Raw genomic sequence first — 23,374 nt, 5'->3', positions numbered from 1 at the left:
TGGTAAAAAAATTGAATGATGAAAAAACTAAAATAAAATGAAAAAGTTAAATTAAAAATAAAAAAGGAGGGGCCAGTCTGAAATGATTAAACCCAATGTTCAGTCCGCTAGGCTGTAGTGTGCCTAAGCGGTAAATGAGGTGCTGTTCCTCGAGCTTGCGTTCAGGTTCACTGGAACACGGCAACAAGCCCAGGACCGAGATGTGGGCATGAGAGCAGGGTGGGTGGGGTGGCGAATTGAAATGGCAAGCAACAGGAAGCTCAGGGTCATGCTTTCGGACTGAGCGGCGCTGTTCTTCAAAGCGGTCACCCAATCTACGTTTGGTCTCCCCAAAGTAGAGGAGACCGCATTGTGAGCAGCAAATACAGTATACTAAATTGAAAGAACATAGAAAGATAGAAATGGGATATCCAGTAATGTATCAGATAGAAGACATTTATTATCCTGTACTTGTAGCAATTGCAGTTCCTGGTAAGCAGTATCTCAGCTGTTAATGGTGTAAATTGATGTTAACTGTGCTGCTGTAGAACATAGAACAGTACAGCACAGTACAGGCCCTTCGGCCCACGATGTTGTGCCGACCCTTTAACCTACTCTAAGATCAAACTACCTACATACCCTACATTCTACTATCATCCATGTACCTATCCAAGAGTCGCTTAAATGTCCCTAATGTATCTGCTTCTACTAACACCGCTGGCAGCGCATTCCACGCACCCACCACTCTCTGTGTAAAGAACCTACCTCTGACATCTCCCTGAAACCTTCCTCCAATCACCTTAAAATTATGCCCCCTGGTGATAGCCCTTTCCACCCTGGGAAAAAGTCTCTGGCTATCCACTCTATTTATGCCTCTATCAAGTCACCTCTCATCCTTCTTCGCTCCAATGAGAAAAGCCCTAGCTCCCTCAACCTTTCTTCATAAGACATGCCCTCCAGTCCAGGCAGCATCCTGATAAATCTCCTCTGCACCCTCTCTAAAGCTTCCACATCCTTCCTATAATGAGGCGACCAGAACTGAACACAATATTCCAAATGTGGTCTAACCAGGGCTTTATAGAGCTGCAGCATAACCTCGCGGCTCTTAAACTCAATCCCCCTGTTAATGAAAGCCAACACACCATACGCCTTCTTAACAACCCTATCAACTTGGGTGGCAACTTTGAGGGATCTATGGACGTGGACCCCAAGATCCCTCTGTTCCTCCACACTGCCAAGAATCCTGTCTTTAAGCCTTTATTATGCATTCAAATTCGATCTTCCAAAATGAATCACTTCACACTTTTCCAGGTTGAACTCCATCTGCCACTTCTCAGCCCAGCTCTGCATCCTGTCAATGTCCCGTTGCAACCTACAACAGCCTTCCACACTATCCACAACTCTAGCAACCTTTGTGTCATCGGCAAACTTACTAACCCAGCCTTCCACTTCCTCATCCAAGTCATTTATAAAAATCACAAAGAGCAGAGGTCCCAGAACAGATCCCTGCGAAAGAAGTACAAGTAAATCACTACTTCACCTGAAAGGAGTGTTTGGGGCCTTGGATAGTGAGGAGAGAGGAGGTAAAAGTGCAGGTATTACACCTCCTGTGATTGCATGGGAAGGGGACAAAGTGTCAGGGGTAATGGAGGAGTGGACCAGGGTGTCACGGAGGGAACGATCCCTTCGGAATGCTGACAGGGGAGGGAAAGATGCATTTGGTAGTGGCATCGTGCAGGACATGGTGAAAGGTTGTTTTTGGACTGGAGGAAGGTATATAGCGGGGTTCCCCAGGAGTCGGTACTGGGACCGCTGCTTTTCTTGATCTTATTAGTGACCTAGACTTGGGTAGATAGGGCAGAATTACAAAATTTACAAATGATGAAAAACTTGGAAGTATTGTGAACTGTGAGGAGGATAGTGATAGACTTCAAGAGGACATAGACAGGCTGGTGGAATGGCCGGATACATGGCAGATGAAATTTAATGCCGAGAAGTATGAAGTGATACATTTTGGTAGGAAAAATGAGAAGAAGCAATGTAAAAAAAGGATACAATTCTATAGGAGGTACAAGAACACACAGACCTGGTGGTTTACAAGCACAAATTGTTGAAGGTGGCAGGTCAGGTTAAGAAAGCGATTAATAAGGCATAACGGGCTTTATAAATAGAGGCATAGAGTACAAAAGCAAGGAAATTATGGCGAATCTTTATAAAACACTGGTTTAGCCTTAATAGGAGTATTGCCTGGAATTCAACATTGTGGTGGTGGCCCCACCCACCAGCTGAAAAGTCAGAGGTGAGCCCACCTCCAGCGGCCCTGGAAGCCATGCTGCTATTCTACATGGCCCAGGATCTAAATTGGCCTTGTGCAGGACTTCCGCCCTTCTGAGGCAGGATGCCCCAGGAATGGTGGCCACTGCTGGGACAGCACCCGGCAAGAAGAGGATCAATGGACGCTACCCTTCAAAAAGATAAATGGGGTTCGGGCCTCGCCAGGGACGATAGCCTGAGTCCGAGCGAGAGGGTGGGAGTAGGAGAGCAGCACAGGGGGGCTAGCTTAAGCAGGGGTGGCCTATGCTGCTGGGGGTCCTCCATGGGGCACAGTGTGCCCAATCAGGTGGGTTCCCCCATCCCCCCCCCCCCCATGCCTGTAAGGAGGCCACCAGTTATTACTGAGCGGCCTCCTCAGGTGCTGAAGTGCTGAATACCAGCGACAGTGGGAGGAGGCTCTTAAGTGGCAATTAATTGGCCACTTAAGAGCCTCAATTGGCCTGGTGAGTGGGTGGGCCATCTACCACCTCCACTGCTGCTGGTAAAATAGCAGCGGGGGCAGATAGGCGACAGGCATGGCACCCCCAACTCCTAGCCTGCTCCTGGAGTGCGGGGTAGGGGTGTTAAATTCAAGCCATTGTGTCCAATTCTGGACACCCCATTTTAGGAAGAACATGAAGGCTTTAGAGAGGTTGCAGCAGAGATTTATGAGAATGGTTCCTGGGTTGAGGGACTTCAGTTATGTGTATAGATTGGAGAAGCTGGTACTTTCCTCTTCAGGGTAGTTCCAGAGGAGATTCAATGGAGGTGTTCAAAATCTTGAGAGGTGTAAACAGAGTAGATAGAGAGAAACTATTCCCACTGGTGGAAGGGTAAAGAACAAGAGGATACCGTTTTAAGGTTATTGGCAGAAGAAACAACAGTGACTTGAGGAATTTTTTTTAACGCAGCGAGAGTTTTGGATCTGGAATGCACTGCCTGAGCGTGTGGTGGAAGCAGTTTCAATAGTGGCTTTCAAAAGGGAATTGGATAAGCACCTGAAGAGAAAAGATTTGAGGGCAGGGAAATGGGACTAGCTGAGTTGTTCTTGCAGAGAGCCAGGATAGACACAATAGGGCAAGTGATTACATCCTGTTTTGTAACCATTCTATGATTCACTAAACATTTCTTCTGTAACTTATTTATTTTCCTTCAACTGGTCTTTTCATACTGCCCAATTTTCCCTGCTATCTAACAGTAATATTACCAGCATTTATATACTCTCGGCCACTTAAAAGTCTTGCATTATGCAACAAAATGTGTTCTTTTGAATTACATTGATACTCCATTATGAAACTTTGCAGTGAATTGCCCTCAGTTTGTTTTGGGTTTGGTGCTCACACGCTCACAAGCTGTGGGGAGTCCTTTAAAGCCAATGTTGTGCTATCATGACACATAAAACAGATTAGTGGATTTTTTCTTTAAGCTTAAAATAATTTCAAACTTCATTCCCAAGAGGGTCAACCAAATGGAGATTTTTTAAAAAATTAATGTTTAATTAATGGCACGCAACTTTTTGGCTTTGGAATTCAAACGGCAAAATGCTATTACTGCAGTTTGAGACTGACACCACTAGGTGTCTTGTTTAGACACTTTGACCTAGTGATTGAATCAATTTGCCAGCCATCCTGTTTACACACCATTTTTAGCATTGCTATAGAGCAGAAATGACTTCTCAGTGACACTGAAGATGATCTGTGAATGAACCTTTAAATGGATGTTTTATAGGTGGACTGAATAATGTTTGGAGATACAGACATTGTTTTTATTTGCTCTCCTGGTATAACCACAATCCAAGTTAGTCAATTCACTTGTAGTAAGTCATATAGTGTTGGATAGGTTACATCTAGATACATGGAGTCGATAGCACAGAAACAACCAATTCATCCCAACTGGTCCATGCTGGTGAATATGCTCCAAACAAGTTTCCTCCTACTCCTCTTCATCTAACTATCAGCATATCCTTCTATTCCTTTCTCCCTCATATTTATCTAGCATTCTCTTAAATGTACCTGTGCTATTTGCTTCAAATAATGCTTGTAGTAGTGTGTTCCATATTTTAACCACACTTTGGGTAATGAGATTTCTCTTCAATTCCCTATCGGATAGAGTGACTGGCTTATATTTATGACCTCTAGCTTTGGATCTCCTACAAATGGAAATGTTTTCTCAAAGTGTATCCCATCAAACCCTATTATCTTATCTTATTGAGCACATGCCATTAAAGGTCACAAAACATTTACATGCCTTTAATATATCACTAAGCCCAAAGGAACACCAATAGCAACTGCCACCAGTATAAAATGCCATACAAAACAATATATTTTTCAAAATGAAATGCCTGGATCAGGTTCGAGGATGTATGTGAATCTCTGGGTTCAAATCGCAATTACAAACCCTTCAAACTTCAATTACATAATTCAGGATGTCATTTATATCCATCGGATAAAATTACATCCTTGTAATTCACCTCTGTCCATTACCTTCTAGGGATACAACATATCAGCTGTTTCTTGCCCCACAGATCGCATTATCTAACAATTTTAATTTATTACATTTAAATCAGTTCGACAATCGTGTTATTTTTGGAATTTCAATTTCCTTGCGCACAATACCAATCTTATCACAATTGAATACACTATGTTAAATAATTTATATATTTTTTTCAAATGACAACGATTGTTTCAATCAGCTCATCAAAACACCCTGCATGATATTCATTCATTAATTCATTCATTTTCATGCTCTGTCCAAAAGTCTTTCCGGAAATCATTTGAACAGCTAAATCTTTCACTTCATATCCTCTGACCCAAAGAACGGTGAATGACAGTCCATCTGTCGTTTGTAAGATTTATCCTTTGTAATTTGAAATCAACAACCATCCTTCCACACAGAGAGCCACGCACCACGAAATCTAAAAAGTGGATTACTATATCAGATAAATTATACATGTTATGAATTTTCTGACTAACTGTACTACAGCTTCAAAGGGAAATGCAGGACACTTTTATTTATTAAACAATGGCCTGCGTTCCGGTGCATGGGTTCTAAAACGTTCCCGTAACACAAGCCACCCGCACGTATAAAAGAACAGCAGCAATCGCCCAGCTATTCGCTTCCTTTAAAAAGAACAGTTTTTGGGAACCGTTCCAGTGAGGGATTTCAGAAGTTGCGGGTTTCGAATTAAAGTCCACATGATCACAATCAATGGTAACCTACCGGGAGTCAGGTATTCAGGATCACATAAAATGTACTGTAGTGTTGCCCAATATATATATTAGAATTAGAATTAGAACATTACAGCGCAGTACAGGCCCTTCGGCCCTCGATGTTGCGCCGACCTGTGAAACCATCTGACCTACACTATTCCATTTTCATCCATATGTCTGTCCAATGACCACTTAAATGCCCTTAAAGTTGGCGAGTCTACTACTGCTGCAGGCAGGGCGTTCCACGCCCCTACTACTACTCTCTGAGTATATATATAAACCATCACCTCAAAATATAATTCCGAATTACTTGAAATATGCCAGGCGCTGTTGAATGTAATGGCGAGTTTTAACATTTTATAGGCTTTAATACAATCTCGACGTGCAGCATGGACCACTTCTTTCATTTAATTGTGAATGTATTAATCTTATCCCAGCAATCGCAGCACATAAAACCCGAAAGCTTTAAGTTTTTTTTAATGGAAACAACTCAATTCAAATTAAAAACAGGAAGTGCTGGAAATACTCAGCAGGTCTGGCAACAGAGGTGGAGAGAGAAGCAGAGTTAACGTTTTAGGTCTGTGACCTTTCAAATTGCGCTTATACAGAAAATGGGGAGCTCAAATCAGGAGATCCTGGTGGCGTGTTTAACAGACATAGAATGCTTTTATGAGCGACATCTTCTTTCCAAACTTACCAGGGCAAAAAAAAAAGCTGTTTACCCGATTAGGCGAGGCAAGAGAGGAGGGAAAAAGTGAATCAAATATGATCCCTTTTTAAATTCCAGAATCTGTACACTTGAATTGTTGGTATACACGACGCAGTTAAAGTACAAAGGAACTAACCAGATTTGAAGACTTGAGGTTACATTTTGCCTTCCCAGTGCATACAGCCAGGACCGCCGGAGCCGGGATTAATATAACACAGATGCGCGATGTTTTTTTTTTCACGATGAACTGGGTTCTCTGCGTATTTAGAAACAACACTTTTTCCACATGCAAAATACAATACCTGATTATATCATCGTTGTGACCCAGAAAGAATTTCTGTTTGTGTTCCCGTGTGTTGTAAACCACTCCGACACCCGCAACGAAATAAACGATTTCCTTGGAAGCGGTGTAGTAGAGATTGTTCCGACACTGGTGCCCCCGGTAGCCATAAACCCACTCCAGGCGCAGGTGGCAGTTGGGTGCCGCTCCATCAGCCATATCGCCGTCCTCAGCTGATGTCCCCTCTTCCCAACCTTGTCCTCCCTGTCTGCACAGAACCGGATTGAAGATGCACGAATATTCAACAGTTGTCATGCATTTTTTTTTTTGCTCTCCCACGCACACTATGCACGCATGACGTCAACCCTTCTTTCCATAAAAAAGCTACCAAGCTCCGCAAACCTCCGCAGGTTGACAGCTTCGCTTTGCCTGGCGTTGTATCGAGTGCTTTAACACCACCACCCGCCGCGCGCATGTCCGCCCGCCGCTAGCGGCCTCCAGCCAATCACGTGCGGGCATTCGGTTGATGGACAGAGCCACCGACCAATGGAAAGCCGGATGCGCATGTCAATCAGATGCAACTACCCCGCCCCCTCCGCGGCGCTCCGCTCCCGCTTGTCCCTGAAGAAAATAAGCGGGAGGTGAGAGGAAATTGGCTTTTTAGCGGAGCGATGGTGCACAGCAGCGACTCAGTAACTTGGAGCCATCAGTCAAAGCTGTTTCGGGGCTGGAAATCGGCAACATAGTCAGAAAATAGCGGAAATAGAAAATAGCAGGTCGACAGCATGCGTGGGAAGGAAAATTTAACCTTCTCAAATATAACCTGGTTTCGACGAAGCGTTACACAGTACCTGAAATGTTAACTTTTTTTTCCTTTCCCGAAAGCCGCTGCCTGACCTGCTGAGTGTTTACAGCATCTTCCGTTTTTTTTGTTTCGAATTTCCAGCATCCATCGTATTTTGTGCTTTTTCTTGTCAGTTTAAAGTACCTCTTTGGCTTTTTTAAAAAAGAGATTCGAGCTTATATTCACCGATTTAAACGGTGAAGGAATAATGTATCGCAATGTTTATGGTTTTATATGGCTTTCGTGGGATGTGAGCATCGCTGGCAAAACCAGCATTTGTTGCTCATCCCTAATTGCCCTTGAGAAGGTGGTGGTGAGCTGCCTTCCTGAACCGCTGCAGTCCATCTGAGGTGTAGGTACACCAACAGTGCTGTTAGGAAGGGAGTTCCAGGATTTTGACCCAGCAACAGTGAAGGAACGGCAATATAGTTCCAAGTCAGGATGATGTGTGACGTGGAGGGGAACTAGCAGGTGGTGGTGTTCCCATGCTTCTGCTGCCCTTGTCCTTCAAGTTGGTAGAGGAAGGTGCCATCAAAGGAGGCTTGGAGAGCTGTTGCAGTGCATCTTGTATGTGGTACACAGTGCTGCCACTGTGTGCTGGTGGTGGAGGGAGTGAATGTTTAAGGTCGTGGATGTGGTGCTGATCAAGTGGGCTGCTTTGTCCTGAATGATGTTGAGCTTCTTGAGTGTTGTTGGAGCTGCACTCATCCAGGCAAGTGGAGAGTATTCCATTACACTCCTGACTTGTGCCTTATAGATGGTAGACAGGTTTTGGGGAGTCAAGAGGTGAGTTATTTGCTGCAAAATTTCTAGCCTCTGACCTGCTCTTGTAGCCACGGTTAGAGTCATAGAGTTATACAGCACAGAAACAGGCCCTTCAGCCCAATGGTTCAAATAAGTTTCTGGTCAATGGTAACCCCCAGGATATTGATGCTGGGGATTCAGCAATGGTAATGCCGCTGAATATCAAGGGGTGATGACTAGATTCTCTTTTGTTGGAGATGGTCATTGCCTGGCACTTCTGTGGCATGAATGTTATTTGTCTCTTATCAGCCCAAGCCTGAATGTTGTCCAGGTCTTGATGCATGTGGACACGGACTGCTTTATTATCTGAGGATTCGTAAATGGTACTGAACACTGTGCTATCATCCCCACCTCTGACCTTATGTTGGAGGGTAGGTCATTGATGAAGCAACTGAAGATTGTTGGGCCTAGGAACTCCTGCAGTGATGTCCTGGGGCTTAGATGTTTGGCCTCCAACAACTACAAACATCGTCCTTTGTACTAGATATGACTCCAACCAGTGGAGAGTTTTCCACTGATTCCCATTTACTTCAATTATGCTAGGGCTCCTTGGTGCCACACTTGGTCATATGCTGCCTTGTTGTCAAGGGCAGTCACTCTCACCTCACCTCCGTAATTCAGCTCTTTTGTCCATGTTTGGACTAAGGCTGTAATGAGGTCTGGACCGATTGGGCCTGGCAGAACCCAAACTGAGCATCGGTGAGCAGGCTATTGCTGCATAACTACCACTTGATAGCACTGTCGCAAACATCTTCCATCATTTTGCTGATGATCAAGAGTAGACTAATGGGGTGGTAATTGGCCGAATTGGATTTGTCCTGCTTTTTGTGCACAAGAGATACCTGGGCAATTCCACATTGTCGGGTAGATGCCATTGTTGTAGCTGTAGTGGAACAACTTGCGAGGTAAAGCCTGGCTTGGGTATAACATTAATACCCGACCCGGACCTGATGCAACCACAGCCAACCCGAACCCGACCCAAGCCCGAGCCCTTTAATTTTTTTGACGCCCAACCCGACACGCATCTCCTTCTTCTGTTCTGGCAGCAGGTTATTCCTGCAGCTGGAGTTGTGGAGAATCGTGGTTAAGCCTGATCCCACGACTTCCCGGAAGCAGTGTCCAGCCCGACCCAACCCGAGCCCAAGTGCTGGTCTTGGTCAGGTCTAGTCGGGTTTGGGTTGGGTAGCCAGGCTTTATTGCGAGGGGTGCAGCCAGCTCTGATGGCCCATTGCGCTTCATGGATGCTCAGTTTTGAACTACGAGATCTGTTCTGAATCTATCCCATTTAGCATGGTGGTAGTGCCACAACACTATGGAGAGTGTCCTCAGTGTGAATCTGGGTCTTTGTCTTTACAAGGACTGTGTGGTGGTCATTCCTACCAATACTTTCATAGGCAGATGCATCTGTGACAGGTAGATTGGTGAGGGGGAGGTCTAGTAGGTTTTTCCTTCTTGTTGGTTCTCTCACAACCTGCGAGCCCGGTCTGGCAGATATGTCCTACAGGCCTCAAGCAACTCGGTCAGTAGTGGTACGACCAAGCCACACTTGGTGATGGATGTTGAAATCCTGCCCTTGCTACCCTCAGTGCTTCTTCCAACTTATGTTCAACATGGAGGAGTACTGATTCATCAGCTGAGGAAGGGCAGTAGGTGGTAATTAGCAAGCAGTTTCTTTGCCCATGTGGACCTGTTGTCATGAGACTTCATGGGATCCAGAGTCAATGATGAGAACTCTGAGGGTAACTCAGTCCTGACTGTATAGCACAATGCTGCCACCTTGGGTGGGTCAGGATGTACCCAGGGATGGTGATAGAAGCGTCTGGGACATTGGCTGTAAGGTATGATTCTGTGAGTATGACTATGTCAGGCTGTTGCTTGACTAGTCTGTGGAACAGCTCTCCCAATTTTGGCACAAGTCCCCAGATGTTAGTGAGGCTGGGTGTGCTGTTGTCATTTCTGGTGCCTAGGTCGATGCCGGGTGATTCGTCTGGTTTTATTCTTATTTGACTTTCTGTAGCAGTTTGTTGCGAGGCCATTTCAAAGGGCAGTTATGAGTCAATCACATTGCTGTGGGTCTGGAGTCACCTGTAGTCCAGACCAAGTAAGGACTGCAGATTTCCTTCCCTAAAGAGCATCAGTGAAGCAGATGGGTTTTTACAACAATCCAGAAGTTTCATGGTCACCATTACTGAGACTATTTATTAATTAAATTTAAATTCCACCCATGATAATGGGATTTGAACTCATATTCCCAGACTATTAGTCAGGGCCTCTGGATTACTAATCTAGTAACATTTTCCCTATGCCACAGTCCCCCTTTCCAAAATAACGAGAAAACAACATTGACATAGAATGTAAAAACAAGAAACGCTGGAAATACTCAGCAGGTCTGGCAGCATCTGTGGAGAGAGAAGCAGAGTTAACATTTCAGGTCCGTGACCCTTCTTCAGAACTGGCAGATATAAGAAATGTAAAAGATTTTAAGCAATTAAAGTGTGGGTGGGGCAAGAGATAACAAAAGAGAAGGTGTTGATAGGACAAGGTCACAGAGAATAATTGACCAGAAGGTCATGGAGCAAAGGCAAACAATATGTTAATGGTGTGCTGAAAGACAAAGCATTAGTATAGATAGGGTGTTAATGGACTGAAAACTGAACAGCCACAAGCGCAAACATGAAAAAAACACAGTGGGTGGGCACAGTAGAAACAAACCGAACAAAGTAAAATAAAATAAACACAAAAAAGAAAAAAGAAAAAATAACTAAAAATAAAAGTAAAATGGGGGGCCTGTCATGCTCTGAAATTATTGAACCTCAATGTTCAGTCCGGCAGGCTGTAGTGTGCCTAATCAGTAAATGAGATGCTGTTCCTCGAGCTTGCATTGAAGTTCACTGGAACACTGCAGCAATCCCAGGACAGAGATGTAAGCATGAGAGCAGTGGGGTGTATTGAAATGGCCAGCAACCAGAAGCTCGGGGCATGCTTTCGGACACAGCGGAGGTGTTCCGCAAAGTGGCCACCCAGTCTGCGGTTGGTCTCCCCAGTGTAGAGGAGACCACATTGTGAGCAGCGAATACAAAGTACCCTACATTGAAAGAAGTACAAGTAAATTGCTGCTTCACCTGAAAGGAGTGTTTGGGGCCTTGGATAGTAAGGAGAGAGGAGGTAATTGGGCAGGTATTATACCTCGAGCGATTGCAGGGGAAGGTGCCGTGGGAAGGGGACGAGGTGGTCGGGGTAATGGAGGAGTGGACCAGTTTGTTGCGGAGGGAACGATCCCTTCGGAATGCTGACAGGGGAAGGGAGGGGAAGATGCCTTTGGTAGTGGCATCACGTTGGATATGACAGAAGTGGCGGAGGATGATCCTTTGGATATGGAGGCTGATGGGGTGGAAAGTGAGGACAAGGGGAACCCTGTCGTGATTCGGGGAGGGAGGGGAAGGCGTGAGGGTAGAGGTGCGGGAAATGGGCCGGACATGGTTGAGGGCTCTGTCAACCACATTGGGGTTGTGGGTGGGGGGGGGGTCGGGAATCGTTGGTTGAGGAAAAAGGAAGACATATCAGAAGCGCTGTCATGGAAGGTAAAATTAATATTCTGCAAAACAGGATATTCAGCACTAAACATCAATGGTTCATTTGCTAGATGCTGTTATGAATAAGGAATATATTTCCTCTCGGTATTGATGTTTATGGTATTTACACACACACACATACACACAGACCAGGCTTTGGCTATGAATGGCCATTGATATTGACACTGGAGCAGGCTGATTGACAGGCAACAAGGAATCTCAAGGTCGTAATCACGGCCGTGTTTCTAATTTGCCGGCAAAAACAAAACACTAAATATGATTATGAAACAAAAAGGAAAAAATGCTTGACGTATCGCGATGACCATATTCGCTTACAAATACCATTCCTATGTAATCGTTCTTCACCCTAGAGAAAAATAACTCTATATTGCAGTTGCTAAAGGGTCAGGCGGTGAAGGAGCCACCCTGTAGCTTGCCAAGGCCCCGGGATGCGTTGCTGGGGGTGACGGAGGCAGGTCCCGATTTCACCCTTACTTGCCGGGATTGGGGTTTTTACTGGAATAAAATGGGGTTGGACATGGATCCTATGTTTTTGGCCTGGAGCTATTTCAGAAGGCGCAAGTTCCAATTGTGCGCAGATATCTGTTCGCAGCTGCTTGAGAGCAACGCATACGATCAGGTAGAGAAAGTGGAGCCGGCTGTGGGGAATTCAATTAAAACAACGTTCATAATTTGACCGGGCGGCGGGGGGCGGAGAAAATCGCAATGTTTTACGTTTCTGAAAATAACATTCTGTAATTGCATGCAAATCTATGCAAGTAACGGTGATCGTCAAACACTGTTAAGTACGGCCGAATTTATACGCTCCGGTATTGAATTATTTCAGCAGAACAAAGTGAAATGCGAGCTCCAAAGCAGCAGAAATACAACAGGTTCGTGTTTCTAAAAAGAACTCGGAGCTTCCTTATCAGATGGATGATTAAAGGGCGGGTTCTTCTGCTTTTTTATTCGCTGGCAAGGCGACACACAGGCTGAAGCATTTGCAACAATCTTCAGCCAGAAGTGTCGAGTTGATGATCCATCTCGGCTTCCTCCTGAAGTCCCCAGCATCACAGATGCCAGACTTCAGCCAATTCGATTCACTCTGCGTGATACCAAGAAATGACTGAAGGCACTGGATACTGCAAAAGCTATGGGCCCTGACAATATTCTGGCAACAGTACTGAAGACCTGTGCACAAAACTTGCCACGCCCCTAGCCAAGCTGTTCCACAGCTACAACACTGGCATCTACCCTGCAGTGTGGAAAGTTGCCCAGGTATGTCCTGTACACAAAAAGCAGGACAAGTCCAACCCGACCAATTACTGCCCCATCAGCCTACTCTCAATCATCAGTAAAGTGATGGAAGGTGTCATCAACAGTGCCATCAAGCGGCACTTGCTTCGCAATAACCTGCTCAGTGACGCTCAGTTTGGGTTCCGCCAGGGCCACTCAGCTCCTGACCTCATTACAGCCTTGGTTCAAACATGGACAAAAGAGCTGAACTCAATAGGTGAGGTGAGAGTGACTGCCCTTGACATCAAGGCAGCATTTGACCGAGTATGGCAGCAAGGAGCCCTAGCAAAACTGAGGTCAATGGGAATCGGGGAAAACACTCCGCTGGCTGGAATCATATCTTGCTCAAAGGAAGATGGTTGTGGTTGTTGGAGGTCAATCATCTGAGCTCCAGGACATCACTACAGGAGTTCCTCAGGGTAGTGTCCTAGGCCCAACCATCTTCAGCTGCTTCATCAATGACCTTCCTTCAATCATAAGGTCAGAAGTGGGGATGTTCGCTGATGATTGCACAATGTTCAGCACCATTCATGACTCCTCAGATACTGAAGCAGTCCATGTAGAAATGCAGCAAGACCTGGTCAATATCCAGGCTTGGGCTGATAAGTGGCAAGTAACATTCGTGCCACACTAGTGCCAGGCAATGACCATATCCAACAAGAGAGAATCTAACCATCTCCCCTTGATATTCAATGGCATTACCATCGCTGAATCCCCCACTATCAACATCCTAGGGGCTACCATTGACCAGAAACTGAACTGGAGTACCATATAAATACCGTGGCTACAAGAGCAGGTCAGAGGCTAGGAATCCTGCAGTAAGTAACTTATCTCCTGACTCCCCAAAGCCTGTCCACCATCTACAAGGCTCATGTCAGGAGTGTGATGGAATACTCTCCACTTGCCTGGATGGGTGCAGCTCCAACAACACTCAAGAAGCTCGACACCATCCAGGACAAAGCCCGCTTGATTGGCACCCTATCCACAAACATTCACTCCCTCCACCACCGATGCACAGTGACAGCGGTGTTTTTCCATTTACACGATGCACTGCAGCAATGCACCAAGGCGCCTTAGACAGCACCTTTCAAACCTATGACCTCTACCAACTAGAAGAACAAGGGCAGCGAATGCACCTGCAAGTTCCGCTCCAAGTCACACACCATCCTGACTTGGAACTACATCGCCATTCCTTCACTGTCGCTAGGTCAAAGTCCTGGAACTCCCTTCCTAACAGCACTGTGGGTGTACCTACCACACATGGACTGCAGCGGTTCAAGAAGCCAGCTCACCGCCACCTTCTCAAGGGCAATTAGGGATGGGCAATAAATGCTGGCCTGGCCAGTGACGTCCACATCGCATGAATGAAAAAAAAAATCTGTTTGAATCCCAATGCCTGTATTGACCAGTGAAGGTAGGCTTGCGGTAGACCATGGTAGAGAACCCCTTTGCAGATTTCTCAACTAGTATGTCAAGGAAAGGAAGCTCATATGACTGCTCCATTTCAATTGTGAATTTAAGCGCAGAATGGAGCCCCTTAAGACCATTAAAATAAGGGACAGCCATTCACTGGTTCATTCCCCAGGGCAATGCCCTGATCAATCAGAGTCAAGCTGCCTGGTTTAAATTTCAAACAAAGCTTGGCAGTTAACTGTCAAGTCACCATAAACTGGTGCATTCTCCATGGAAATCCCTCTACCAATCAGAGTCCACTTGCCAACCAATCAATACTCTCTTCTCATACAGTATAAATTTGTTGCTTAGAGATCATAGAATCATAGAAAGTTTAAGGAACAGAAAGAGGCCACTTGGCCCATTATATCTGTGCCGGCTGAAAAACGATCCACCTATTCTAATCTCACCTTCCAGCATTTGGTCCGTAGCCCTGCAGATTACGGCACTTGAGGTGCATATCCAGACTCCTTTTGAATAAATTGAGGGTCTCTGCCTGAACTACCCTTTCAGGCAGTGAGTTCCAGACCCCGCCACCCTTTGGGTGAAAATGTTTTTTCTCATCTCCCCTCTAATTTTTCTACCAATCACTTTAAATCTATGCCCCCTCGTCACTGACCTCTCCGCTAAGGTGACTAGACCCTTCACCTCCACTCTATCCAGGCCCCTCACAATTTTGTACATTTCAATCAGATCTCCCCTCAGCTTTGTCTATTCCAAGGAGAGCAATCCCACCCTATCCAATCTTTCCTCATAGCTGCATTTTATCTAGTCCTGGCAACATCCTCGTACATCTCCTCTGTACCCTCTCTGGTGCAATTACATCCTTTCTGTATTGAGGTGACCAGAACTGCACACAGTACTCAAGTTGTGGCCTAACCAATGAGTTATACAGTTCCAGCAAAACCTCCCTGCTCTTGTATTCTATACCTCGGCTAATAAAGGAAAGGATTCCATATGCCGCCTTAAGCACCTTATTGACCTGTCCTGCTACCTTCAGGGATCTGTGGACATTCACTGCAAGATCCCTCACTTCCTCTACACTTCTCAGTATTTTCCCATTTATCGTGTGTTCCTTTGCCTTGTTTTTTCCATACATTGGTATTCTTTAGAATTGTCCTGATGAGTGCAAGATGAAAAGCTTTGACTAAATGTCTCTATTTTCAGCAATACTCAATTAAAGCAAAATTGAAATAGAGGAAAGATTGCATCCTACAAATCTTGTATAGGGTAAAGGGTTAACTGGGACAAATATATAAAGACTTCAAAAGTTTGATCAGATGAACAAAGAGAACCGCCCCCCCCCCCCCCTCAAAAAAAAGAAAATCATGGGCAGATGTAACAGTGGGGGAAAAAAAAGTCTTTCAGTACTATAGCAACAAGAGGACTGCCAGACAAGAGAGTATTAAAAAGAATAAATGGGTTTGAAACTGCAGATTAGCACATTATATTTAATAGTCTGAATACCTACTTCCTGAAAATATCCAGAAGAGAAGACATGAACGACATGTCCTGGAAAAAAAAGTACCAAGCCAAAATTCAGCATTTCCAGACAAATGAGATGATGTCTTTAACATGTTAGCAAGGCTTAAAACAAATAAATCTCAGGGTTGGTTTATACTTATGCCTGCGAGGAGATTTGAGAGACATTGGCAATCATTGTGAGGGAGTTAAGTATGATAGAATTTATATGCCCTGGTATTGCGGGTTATATTCTGAGTGACAAACTGAAATATGAGTTTCGAAGCTGCAGAAGTAGAAAAATAAATTTGTGGTATCTAAATGGGTATCTCAGAGCTCCTTTTGGTAGATATATCCTTGTCAGATACATGTTTAAAGGACAAGCTCCTCTGTCTTCAGTTGTTCATTGGCAAGGAAAGTACACACACAGGTATTGGTTACCTTAATGATTTTACATTCAACTTCCACAGCTTTGAATACTTGTATAAAATAATGTGTAGTTTGTACAGCCCAACCCTTCACTTGGGGCTTAAACTTGTAGCACATGAATCCTGATTTAAAAACTCACTCATAAAGATATATTTCAGGTGCTTGGATTTAAATGTTGAAGAATTGTTGACTGTAATTTATTACTTCGTATATATTACTTCTGTGTAACATAATGGAATTGATTATCAAACTAAACATGAGGATTATCTGTACAACAAGCTAGTAAACTGCAACAGTTTCCCTTGGGGAAAATTAGGTCCAGTTTTGATTTCTTTGAGAAGGTGACTACTCAATTCACCTGTGGTAAACCCAAGACACTGACCTAGATTTTGCAGTTGTAATGATGGTGAAATTGTCAGCGTTCGCTGTCATTACTCTGTGAAACTGACAGCAACTTCTGGCATCTGCACATGTGCAGTTAAACACCGAAATCTAGAAGCTGTTGTCTGTGGTTCCCTGCTCCTCCAGAGGGTGCACTGTTGGAAGTCCTTGCAGATGGAAATCACCTAGAAATCACTGAATTGATGTGAGCTTACCCTTTTATATGCTATTTTTCTCATTGTAAAAGCCCTTGAAAAAGTTGCATGTTGTTGAACGAGGTGTAGCTGGATTTTTAATAAGGCAATAAGTCTAATTACTGATGAACAACCCCCAAAGCTCTGAAAAGATACTTCATATTTTTGGAGTGTCATTCTTGGATAAAAATTCCATAGACTTTTAAAATTTGTTTCCAATATTTCAGCTTCCACCTTAATCCCATATGTATGTCCCAATGTTTATTTTGCATTCTGTAAAATTACAAAAAGTGAATGTTAAAACATGTTTATACAAAAGCAAAATACTGCAGATGCTGGAAATCTGAAATAAAAACAAAAAATGGTGGAAATACTAAGCAGTTCTGGCAGCATCTGTGGAGTGAGAAACAAAGTTAACGTTTCAGGTCTGTGACCTTTCATCAGAATGAGTTCTGATGAAAGGTCACGGACCTGAAACATTAACTCTGCTTCTCTCTCCACAGATGCTGCCAGACCTGCTGAGTATTTCCAGCATTTTTTGTTTTTATTAGTTAAAACATGTGTGTTCCTTTCTGGTTTGCTGATTGTGAGAATTATTCAATCTCATTGGCTGTTTTAACCTGCTTGATGACATCACTGTTGCTGGATGCCAGAGATCCCCTTTTGCTGATTCCAAAATGAAATTAAGGTCTGAAAGAGCCAAGTCTGCACCACAGAGCTTGCTAGACCTTTGTGGACAGCTTTCTTCGAGGTCAGCAGCGAGCGCTGTCACTTCACTGCTAACCGCAAATACTGGGTTATTGTGTACCTAGATGCCCAAAAGGGATTAATAAGGTTCCATATGAAAGGCTACTAGTTTAGGCTCAAAGCTTGGGAATGGGATTTAAAAAGAAAAGGCTGAAGCAGTCTAAGGATTGTCACATGAAATTTAATGCAGACATATGTAAAGTACTGTATATAGGAAAGACAATGAATAGTGTACATCATCCATGAATGGTGTTGACATAGCTGAAGACCTAGGATTCCTAGTCGACTCAATGCTTCACATGTTCAACCCATGTTGAGAAACTATCAACAAAGCCAACAGAATATTGAACTACATAGTTAAAATAATAGAATACAAGTCAGAGAAAGTCGTGATCAAACTGCAGACTGTCAGACTGCAACACCAATTGTGGTTGCCTAGAAACAAGGAGAACAGTGCATAAAAGAGCTGTAAGACTGATCTCTGGTGAGAGAGATTTAAGTAATGAAAACATACTGTAAGAATCAAAGAAGCAACTGAGAGAGGTATAGGATAATGGTATAGGAAAAGGAAATCTGGGATACTGCTATAAATTAAATTGTGATAGAAGGACTAGGGAGTAAAGATTCAAACTAGTAAAAGGCAACGATGGACTGATATTAGGAAGTTTTTCTTCACACAGTGGATGATAAACACTTGGAATGGGCTTCTGGGCAGTATTGAAGGCAAAAACCATGTAATTTTATTGAAGAAATTATTAAGTGCAGCAATGGGAAACTAGTGTCTTTTTGAGTGGATGCATTAAGTTGTGTGTAAATTTACCACTTTCTAGTTATCATTTGAATTAAATTAATTTACCACTATTGAAAGTAGACGTATGCTTTAATTTAAGGGCATGCTTTTTATCATAGTGTAGGTCATGTGGGGGGAAAAGAGAATTTTGGGGATCAAAAATATTGGTTTCCACACAGGTGAGTTTGAGAACAAGAAAAGTGTAAAAACATGGACATGTGTTTCTAAATTATTTTGATGTATTGCACCAAACATTCCAGTATGCTCTTAACACCAAATGCCATGAGACACATGTCATATTTCTTTTTTTACAAAATAGTTAATATTTTCAAGGTTAGTTTATTAACTTGTTTTCCTGCAGATTTATTTTGAACTTTTTCTTGAAACAGACTTCCTCTAAAATGTTATCACCATTCATACAGCATGCTGTTTTAATGTTTTGAACTTTCATAAATACTGCTTCCATTTGTAACAATATAACAACTTCTCTACCTCCCTAAAGAAACAAATCAAGCTTCCAACTACGGGCTTGGGAGTCCTTGGTCAAAACCAGAATGTACAATTGTTGGCTTAGAGATAAGATGAGGTTTTAGCTTTGTGCCTCATATGAGCATACGAATTAGGAGAAGGAGTAGGCCATTCGGCCCCTCGAGCCTGCTCTGCCATTCAACAGGATCATGGCTGATCTTATTGCAACCTCAACTCCACATTCCCGTCTACCCCCAATAACCTTTCACCCCCTTGTTTATCAAGAATCTTATCTACTGCCTTAAAAATATTCAGACTCTACTTCCACCGCCTTTTGAGGAAGAGAGTTCCAAAGACTCTCTGAGAGAAAATCTTTTTCCTCATCTCTGTCTTAAATGGGCGACCCCTTATTTTTAAACAGTGACCCTTTGTTCTAGATTCTCCCACAAGGGGAAATATCCTTTCCACATCTACCCTGTCAAGACCCCTCAGGATCTTGTATGTTGCAATCAAATCGCTTCTTACTCTTCTGAACTTCAGTGGATACAAGCCTAGCTTGTCCATCCTTTCCTCATAAGACAACCTGCCTATAAATGAGATACTTTATGAATAGTGACAGTATGGTATAGATTCCACTGGTGAGATTGTCTTGCTCAATAAATTATTATGGCATGCTGGATCACAGACGATAAGACGATTTCATAACGTTTTTTGTTTACTTTTTTTAAAGGTATATTTTATCTTAAGGCAGTAAATGTATATTATATTTCCTAAATGCAACATTCTGCTTATATTCTAAACAATTCAACAGTCACATCACTTAAGGGCGGCGCAGTGGTTAGCACCGCAGCCTCACAGCTCTAGCGACCCGGGTTCGATTCTGGGTACTGCCTGTGTGGAGTTTGCAAGTTCTCCCTGTGTCTGCGTGGGTTTTCCCCGGGTGCTCCGGTTTCCTCCCACAGCCAAAAGACTTGCAGGTTGGTAGGTAAATTGGCCATTATAAATTGCCCCTAGTATAGGTAGGTGGTAGGGAAATATAGGGACAGGTGGGGATGTGGTAGGAATATGGGATTAGTGTAGGATTAGTATAAATGGGTGGTTGATGGTCGGCACAGACTCTGTGGGCCGAAGGCCCTGTATCTCTAAACTAAACTAAACTAATTAGAACAGTGCTGAAAAGGTCCATAATGCCTCCCACCCTCGCCCCCGCCGCCCCCCCCCCCCCCCCCTGCCATTCTCTATGCTAGGTAGTTGTTGTAATATATGAACATCTGAAAATGATATATGGGCAAAGACCAGCAGGACCTTCATGCCTACCCCGTACAATAATGATGCCTTAAGCATTGCTCACAACACCCAGAGCCACATAATCTACTGGCCAAGCAAAAAAAACACACTGCCAGTTTAGAAGGAAAAATATGGAATATCCCCCTTCGAAAGAATTGCTACACTCTGTACATTTATTGATATTTTCTTTTTCATGCTTCCCAAGGAAACTGAAACGAAAATCATTGTAACTGAGGTAAAACACAAATCCAGATTCTCCCACGTTCTTTTTCACCTGCTCCCTCCTTCATTCCATATCTGTGCAATATTTAGAAATAAAATCTTCTAGATTAAATTAGTTGTGCTGAAGTAATTTCAGTAAAATATTTGATGAATATTAGTGGATATCCTGCAGCATTGTTCATTGAGAAAACTATTTTAAAACATGGATCTCTGTTGCTTTTGTTGTTAACATGTTCCTTTTTGTGCTGCTTTTAGCTTATTTCTTAGCTATTTCCTCCCTTGTTTTATGCCATTCCATTCTTTCATTTTATTTTCCCCTTAGGTTTTTTTTTCTGGCTTTATTTTATGCTTTTTTGTTTATGTTTAGTGCATTTTGACTGGTTAATTTTGCTGCTATAATTCTGTTTGGTCTTTTTTCCTGTTGTCTCTCTTTATTTTAGAATTTTACCTTTAAATTTGGTGTCGTTGGTCTGTTGTTACCATGATGGCAGCAGGAACAGGATCTTGATGGGAGGAAAATACAGACAGGAGGGAAAAAATTGGATTAGTCCATGCTGACCTTGTAATAGATAATGGCATTTAGTAAGCACAGATTAATCAGATAATACATTTTAAGACACAAATAGTTAAATTAATAAATAAATAAAAAATAGTCAATGCTGGAAATCAGAAACAAAATCAGAAAATGATTGAATGCTCATCAGGTCAGTCCAGGGGTGGAGCTATGGTTGAAGAATTGGGGAGGGTTGAAGTCCAGACTTGACTAATTTGGCACAGCACAACTGCAACGACACCCTCCAATGTCATGTTGGCGTTCGCCTTAGACATAAAACCACAACAAGATCATGATTGGGAATTTAAAAGTACAATAATTATTTGCAGAGGATTGCTCTCCGAGCATTAATTTGTCTTTTCTCTCTATAGATACTGACTGACCTAGCACATGACCCTGCCCTAATACATTCAAGTTGACTGAAACAAAACTGACTGCAAATAATTACTCTTTTAAATTCCCAATTGTGAACTTGTGGTTTCATGTCTGATGCGAACACCAACTTGACATTGGAGGGTATCATTGTAGTTGTGTTGTGCCAAATTGGTTAAGTCTGGACTTCAACCCTCCCCAATCCCTCAACCATAGCTCTAACCCTGGACTGACCTGGAAAGCATTTCAGGCATTTTCCGCTTTTATTTCCAGCATTGACTAATTTTTCTTTTTATTTATCAATGTAACAATATTTGTCAGAAATAAAAAAATAAGAAGTAAACAAGCCTTTTGGTAGAATTATTGGGGGGGGGGGGGCGTTGTGGGGAGGGTGGCGGGGAGGGCAAGGAGAGAAAACTGTGTGTTGCCCACATTCTATCTTGCATGAAGCCCTGATTCCCCAATCACCTGTCACACCTATCCTTGAGGATCTGCACTGGCTCCATTTTCCTCAAAGCATTAAGTTTTAAAGCCTAGTCCTCAATCTGTGGCCTCACTCCATGCCAACTCTGCAACTTCTTGCATACCTTTCCTCTTTTTCACCTCTCGGCCTTTTTAAATCTGGCTTCCTATGGATTCTCCCTCCCTTTACCCTGCCATTGGCGAACATGATTTCGGTCACCTGGGAATTGTGCTTTAAACCTTCCCTAAATCTCTTTGACTCTCTACTTTCTTCCGCTCCTTAAGAACCTCTCAACTTCCATTTTTGCTGAAGCATTCAATCACCTTTTCCATGGCTCAGTGTTCTTTTGCTCTCATTACTACATTCTAATGGTTGTTTCTAGATTATTATTATTATTATTGTTGTTTACTTTTAATCAGGTTTCAGGCCTTCCTTTCTGTGATTGAGTATCTGTTCTTTTTGTTGTCAATTTTACCCTTTTTCTGATTTAACTAAAATGCTTAATTATCTTTTAGTTTTCAGTTCTGAGGAAGAATTCTAACTGAAACATTAATTTGTCTTTTTTCTACACAGATACTGATTGCTCTGTTGGGTATTTCCAGCATTGCCTGTTCTACAGATAGGTTGTACCCTCATAGAGCAAAAGAAAAAGTCTTGGGGTTTTAATTTCTATTAAAGTTGGAGTCCTGGATTTTATGATAATGCATTTGTTGTTAAAATTGCTGAGTGGGTCACATTTAATTTCAAAACGTATTGAAAAGTCCTATGCTAGGCTATATATAGCAATAATAACAGAAAATGTGGAAATACTCAGCAGGTCTGGCAGCAATGGTGGAGAGAGAAACAGTTAATGTTTCAGGTTGGTGACCCTCCATCAGAACTGAGAGTAATCAAAGATGTAACAGTTTTTAAGCAAGGGAGGAGGAGAGGAAAGAACATAAACAAAGGTCTGTGGATGGCAGGTGAGATTAAATGACAAAAGGGATGATAATGCAAGGCGAAAAGACATGTTAATGGGACAAATAAAGAAACAAAAAGATGTGCCTAGAGAAGATGTAAACGTAAAAAGCAGAATCATCACCAACAGCTGCCATCCCAAAAAAAGGGGCAAAAGTTATGGCCTGAATTGTTGAACTCAGTGAGTCAGAAGGCTGTAAAGTGCCGAGTGAAAAGATCAGGTGCTGTTCTTCAAACTTATGTTGAACTTCATTGGAACAGTGTCGCAGGCCATGGACAGAGATATCAGAGTAGGAGTGGGACAGAGAATTAAAATGAGAGGCAACTGGAAGCTCGGGGTCATGCCTGCGGACGGAACAGAGGTGTTCCACAAAGAGATCACCTAATCTTCGTTTGTTCTCCCCCAATGTGGAGGAGACAGCATTGTGAACATCAATTTTCAAGAAATATAAGTTAATTGCTGTTTCACTTGGAAGGAATATTTGGGACCTTGGATGGTGAGAAGGGAGGAGGTAGAAGGACAGATGTTTCTCCTGCACTTGCATGAGAAAGTGCCATGGGAAGGGAGGAATGAATCATAGAGGGAACAGTC

The 23,374-nt window shown here is 43.1% G+C and overlaps 2 protein-coding genes across 10 annotated transcripts in view; one reads left to right on the top strand and one right to left on the bottom strand.

Moving 5' to 3' along the window:
• eml5 (EMAP like 5) overlaps window positions 1-6,709 on the bottom strand; it is a 223,144-nt gene extending 216,435 nt beyond the window's left edge. For all 6 annotated transcript variants that reach the window (XM_068038838.1, XM_068038839.1, XM_068038837.1 and 3 more), the window contains exon 1: window positions 6,513-6,709. In XM_068038838.1, coding sequence (XP_067894939.1) covers window positions 6,513-6,709 — 197 coding nt within the window. The remainder of the gene's footprint in view (window positions 1-6,512) is intronic.
• A 5,472-nt stretch (window positions 6,710-12,181) lies between these two features.
• Window positions 12,182-23,374, top strand: part of ttc8 (tetratricopeptide repeat domain 8) — a 38,886-nt gene continuing 27,693 nt past the window's right edge. For 2 of the 4 annotated variants that reach the window (XM_068038831.1, XM_068038830.1), the window contains exon 1: window positions 12,182-12,350. In XM_068038831.1, the coding sequence (XP_067894932.1) occupies window positions 12,237-12,350 (114 nt within the window). In that variant the 5' untranslated portion in view covers window positions 12,182-12,236. The other 2 variants (XM_068038832.1, XM_068038833.1) reach the window with 2 other exon arrangements.

Source organism: Heterodontus francisci, chromosome 9 (assembly GCF_036365525.1).
Source record: "Heterodontus francisci isolate sHetFra1 chromosome 9, sHetFra1.hap1, whole genome shotgun sequence".
In the NCBI taxonomy this organism is placed as follows: domain Eukaryota; kingdom Metazoa; phylum Chordata; class Chondrichthyes; order Heterodontiformes; family Heterodontidae; genus Heterodontus; species Heterodontus francisci.
Note: the sequence above shows the minus strand (reverse complement) of the source record. Positions and strands in the feature narration are given on the sequence as shown.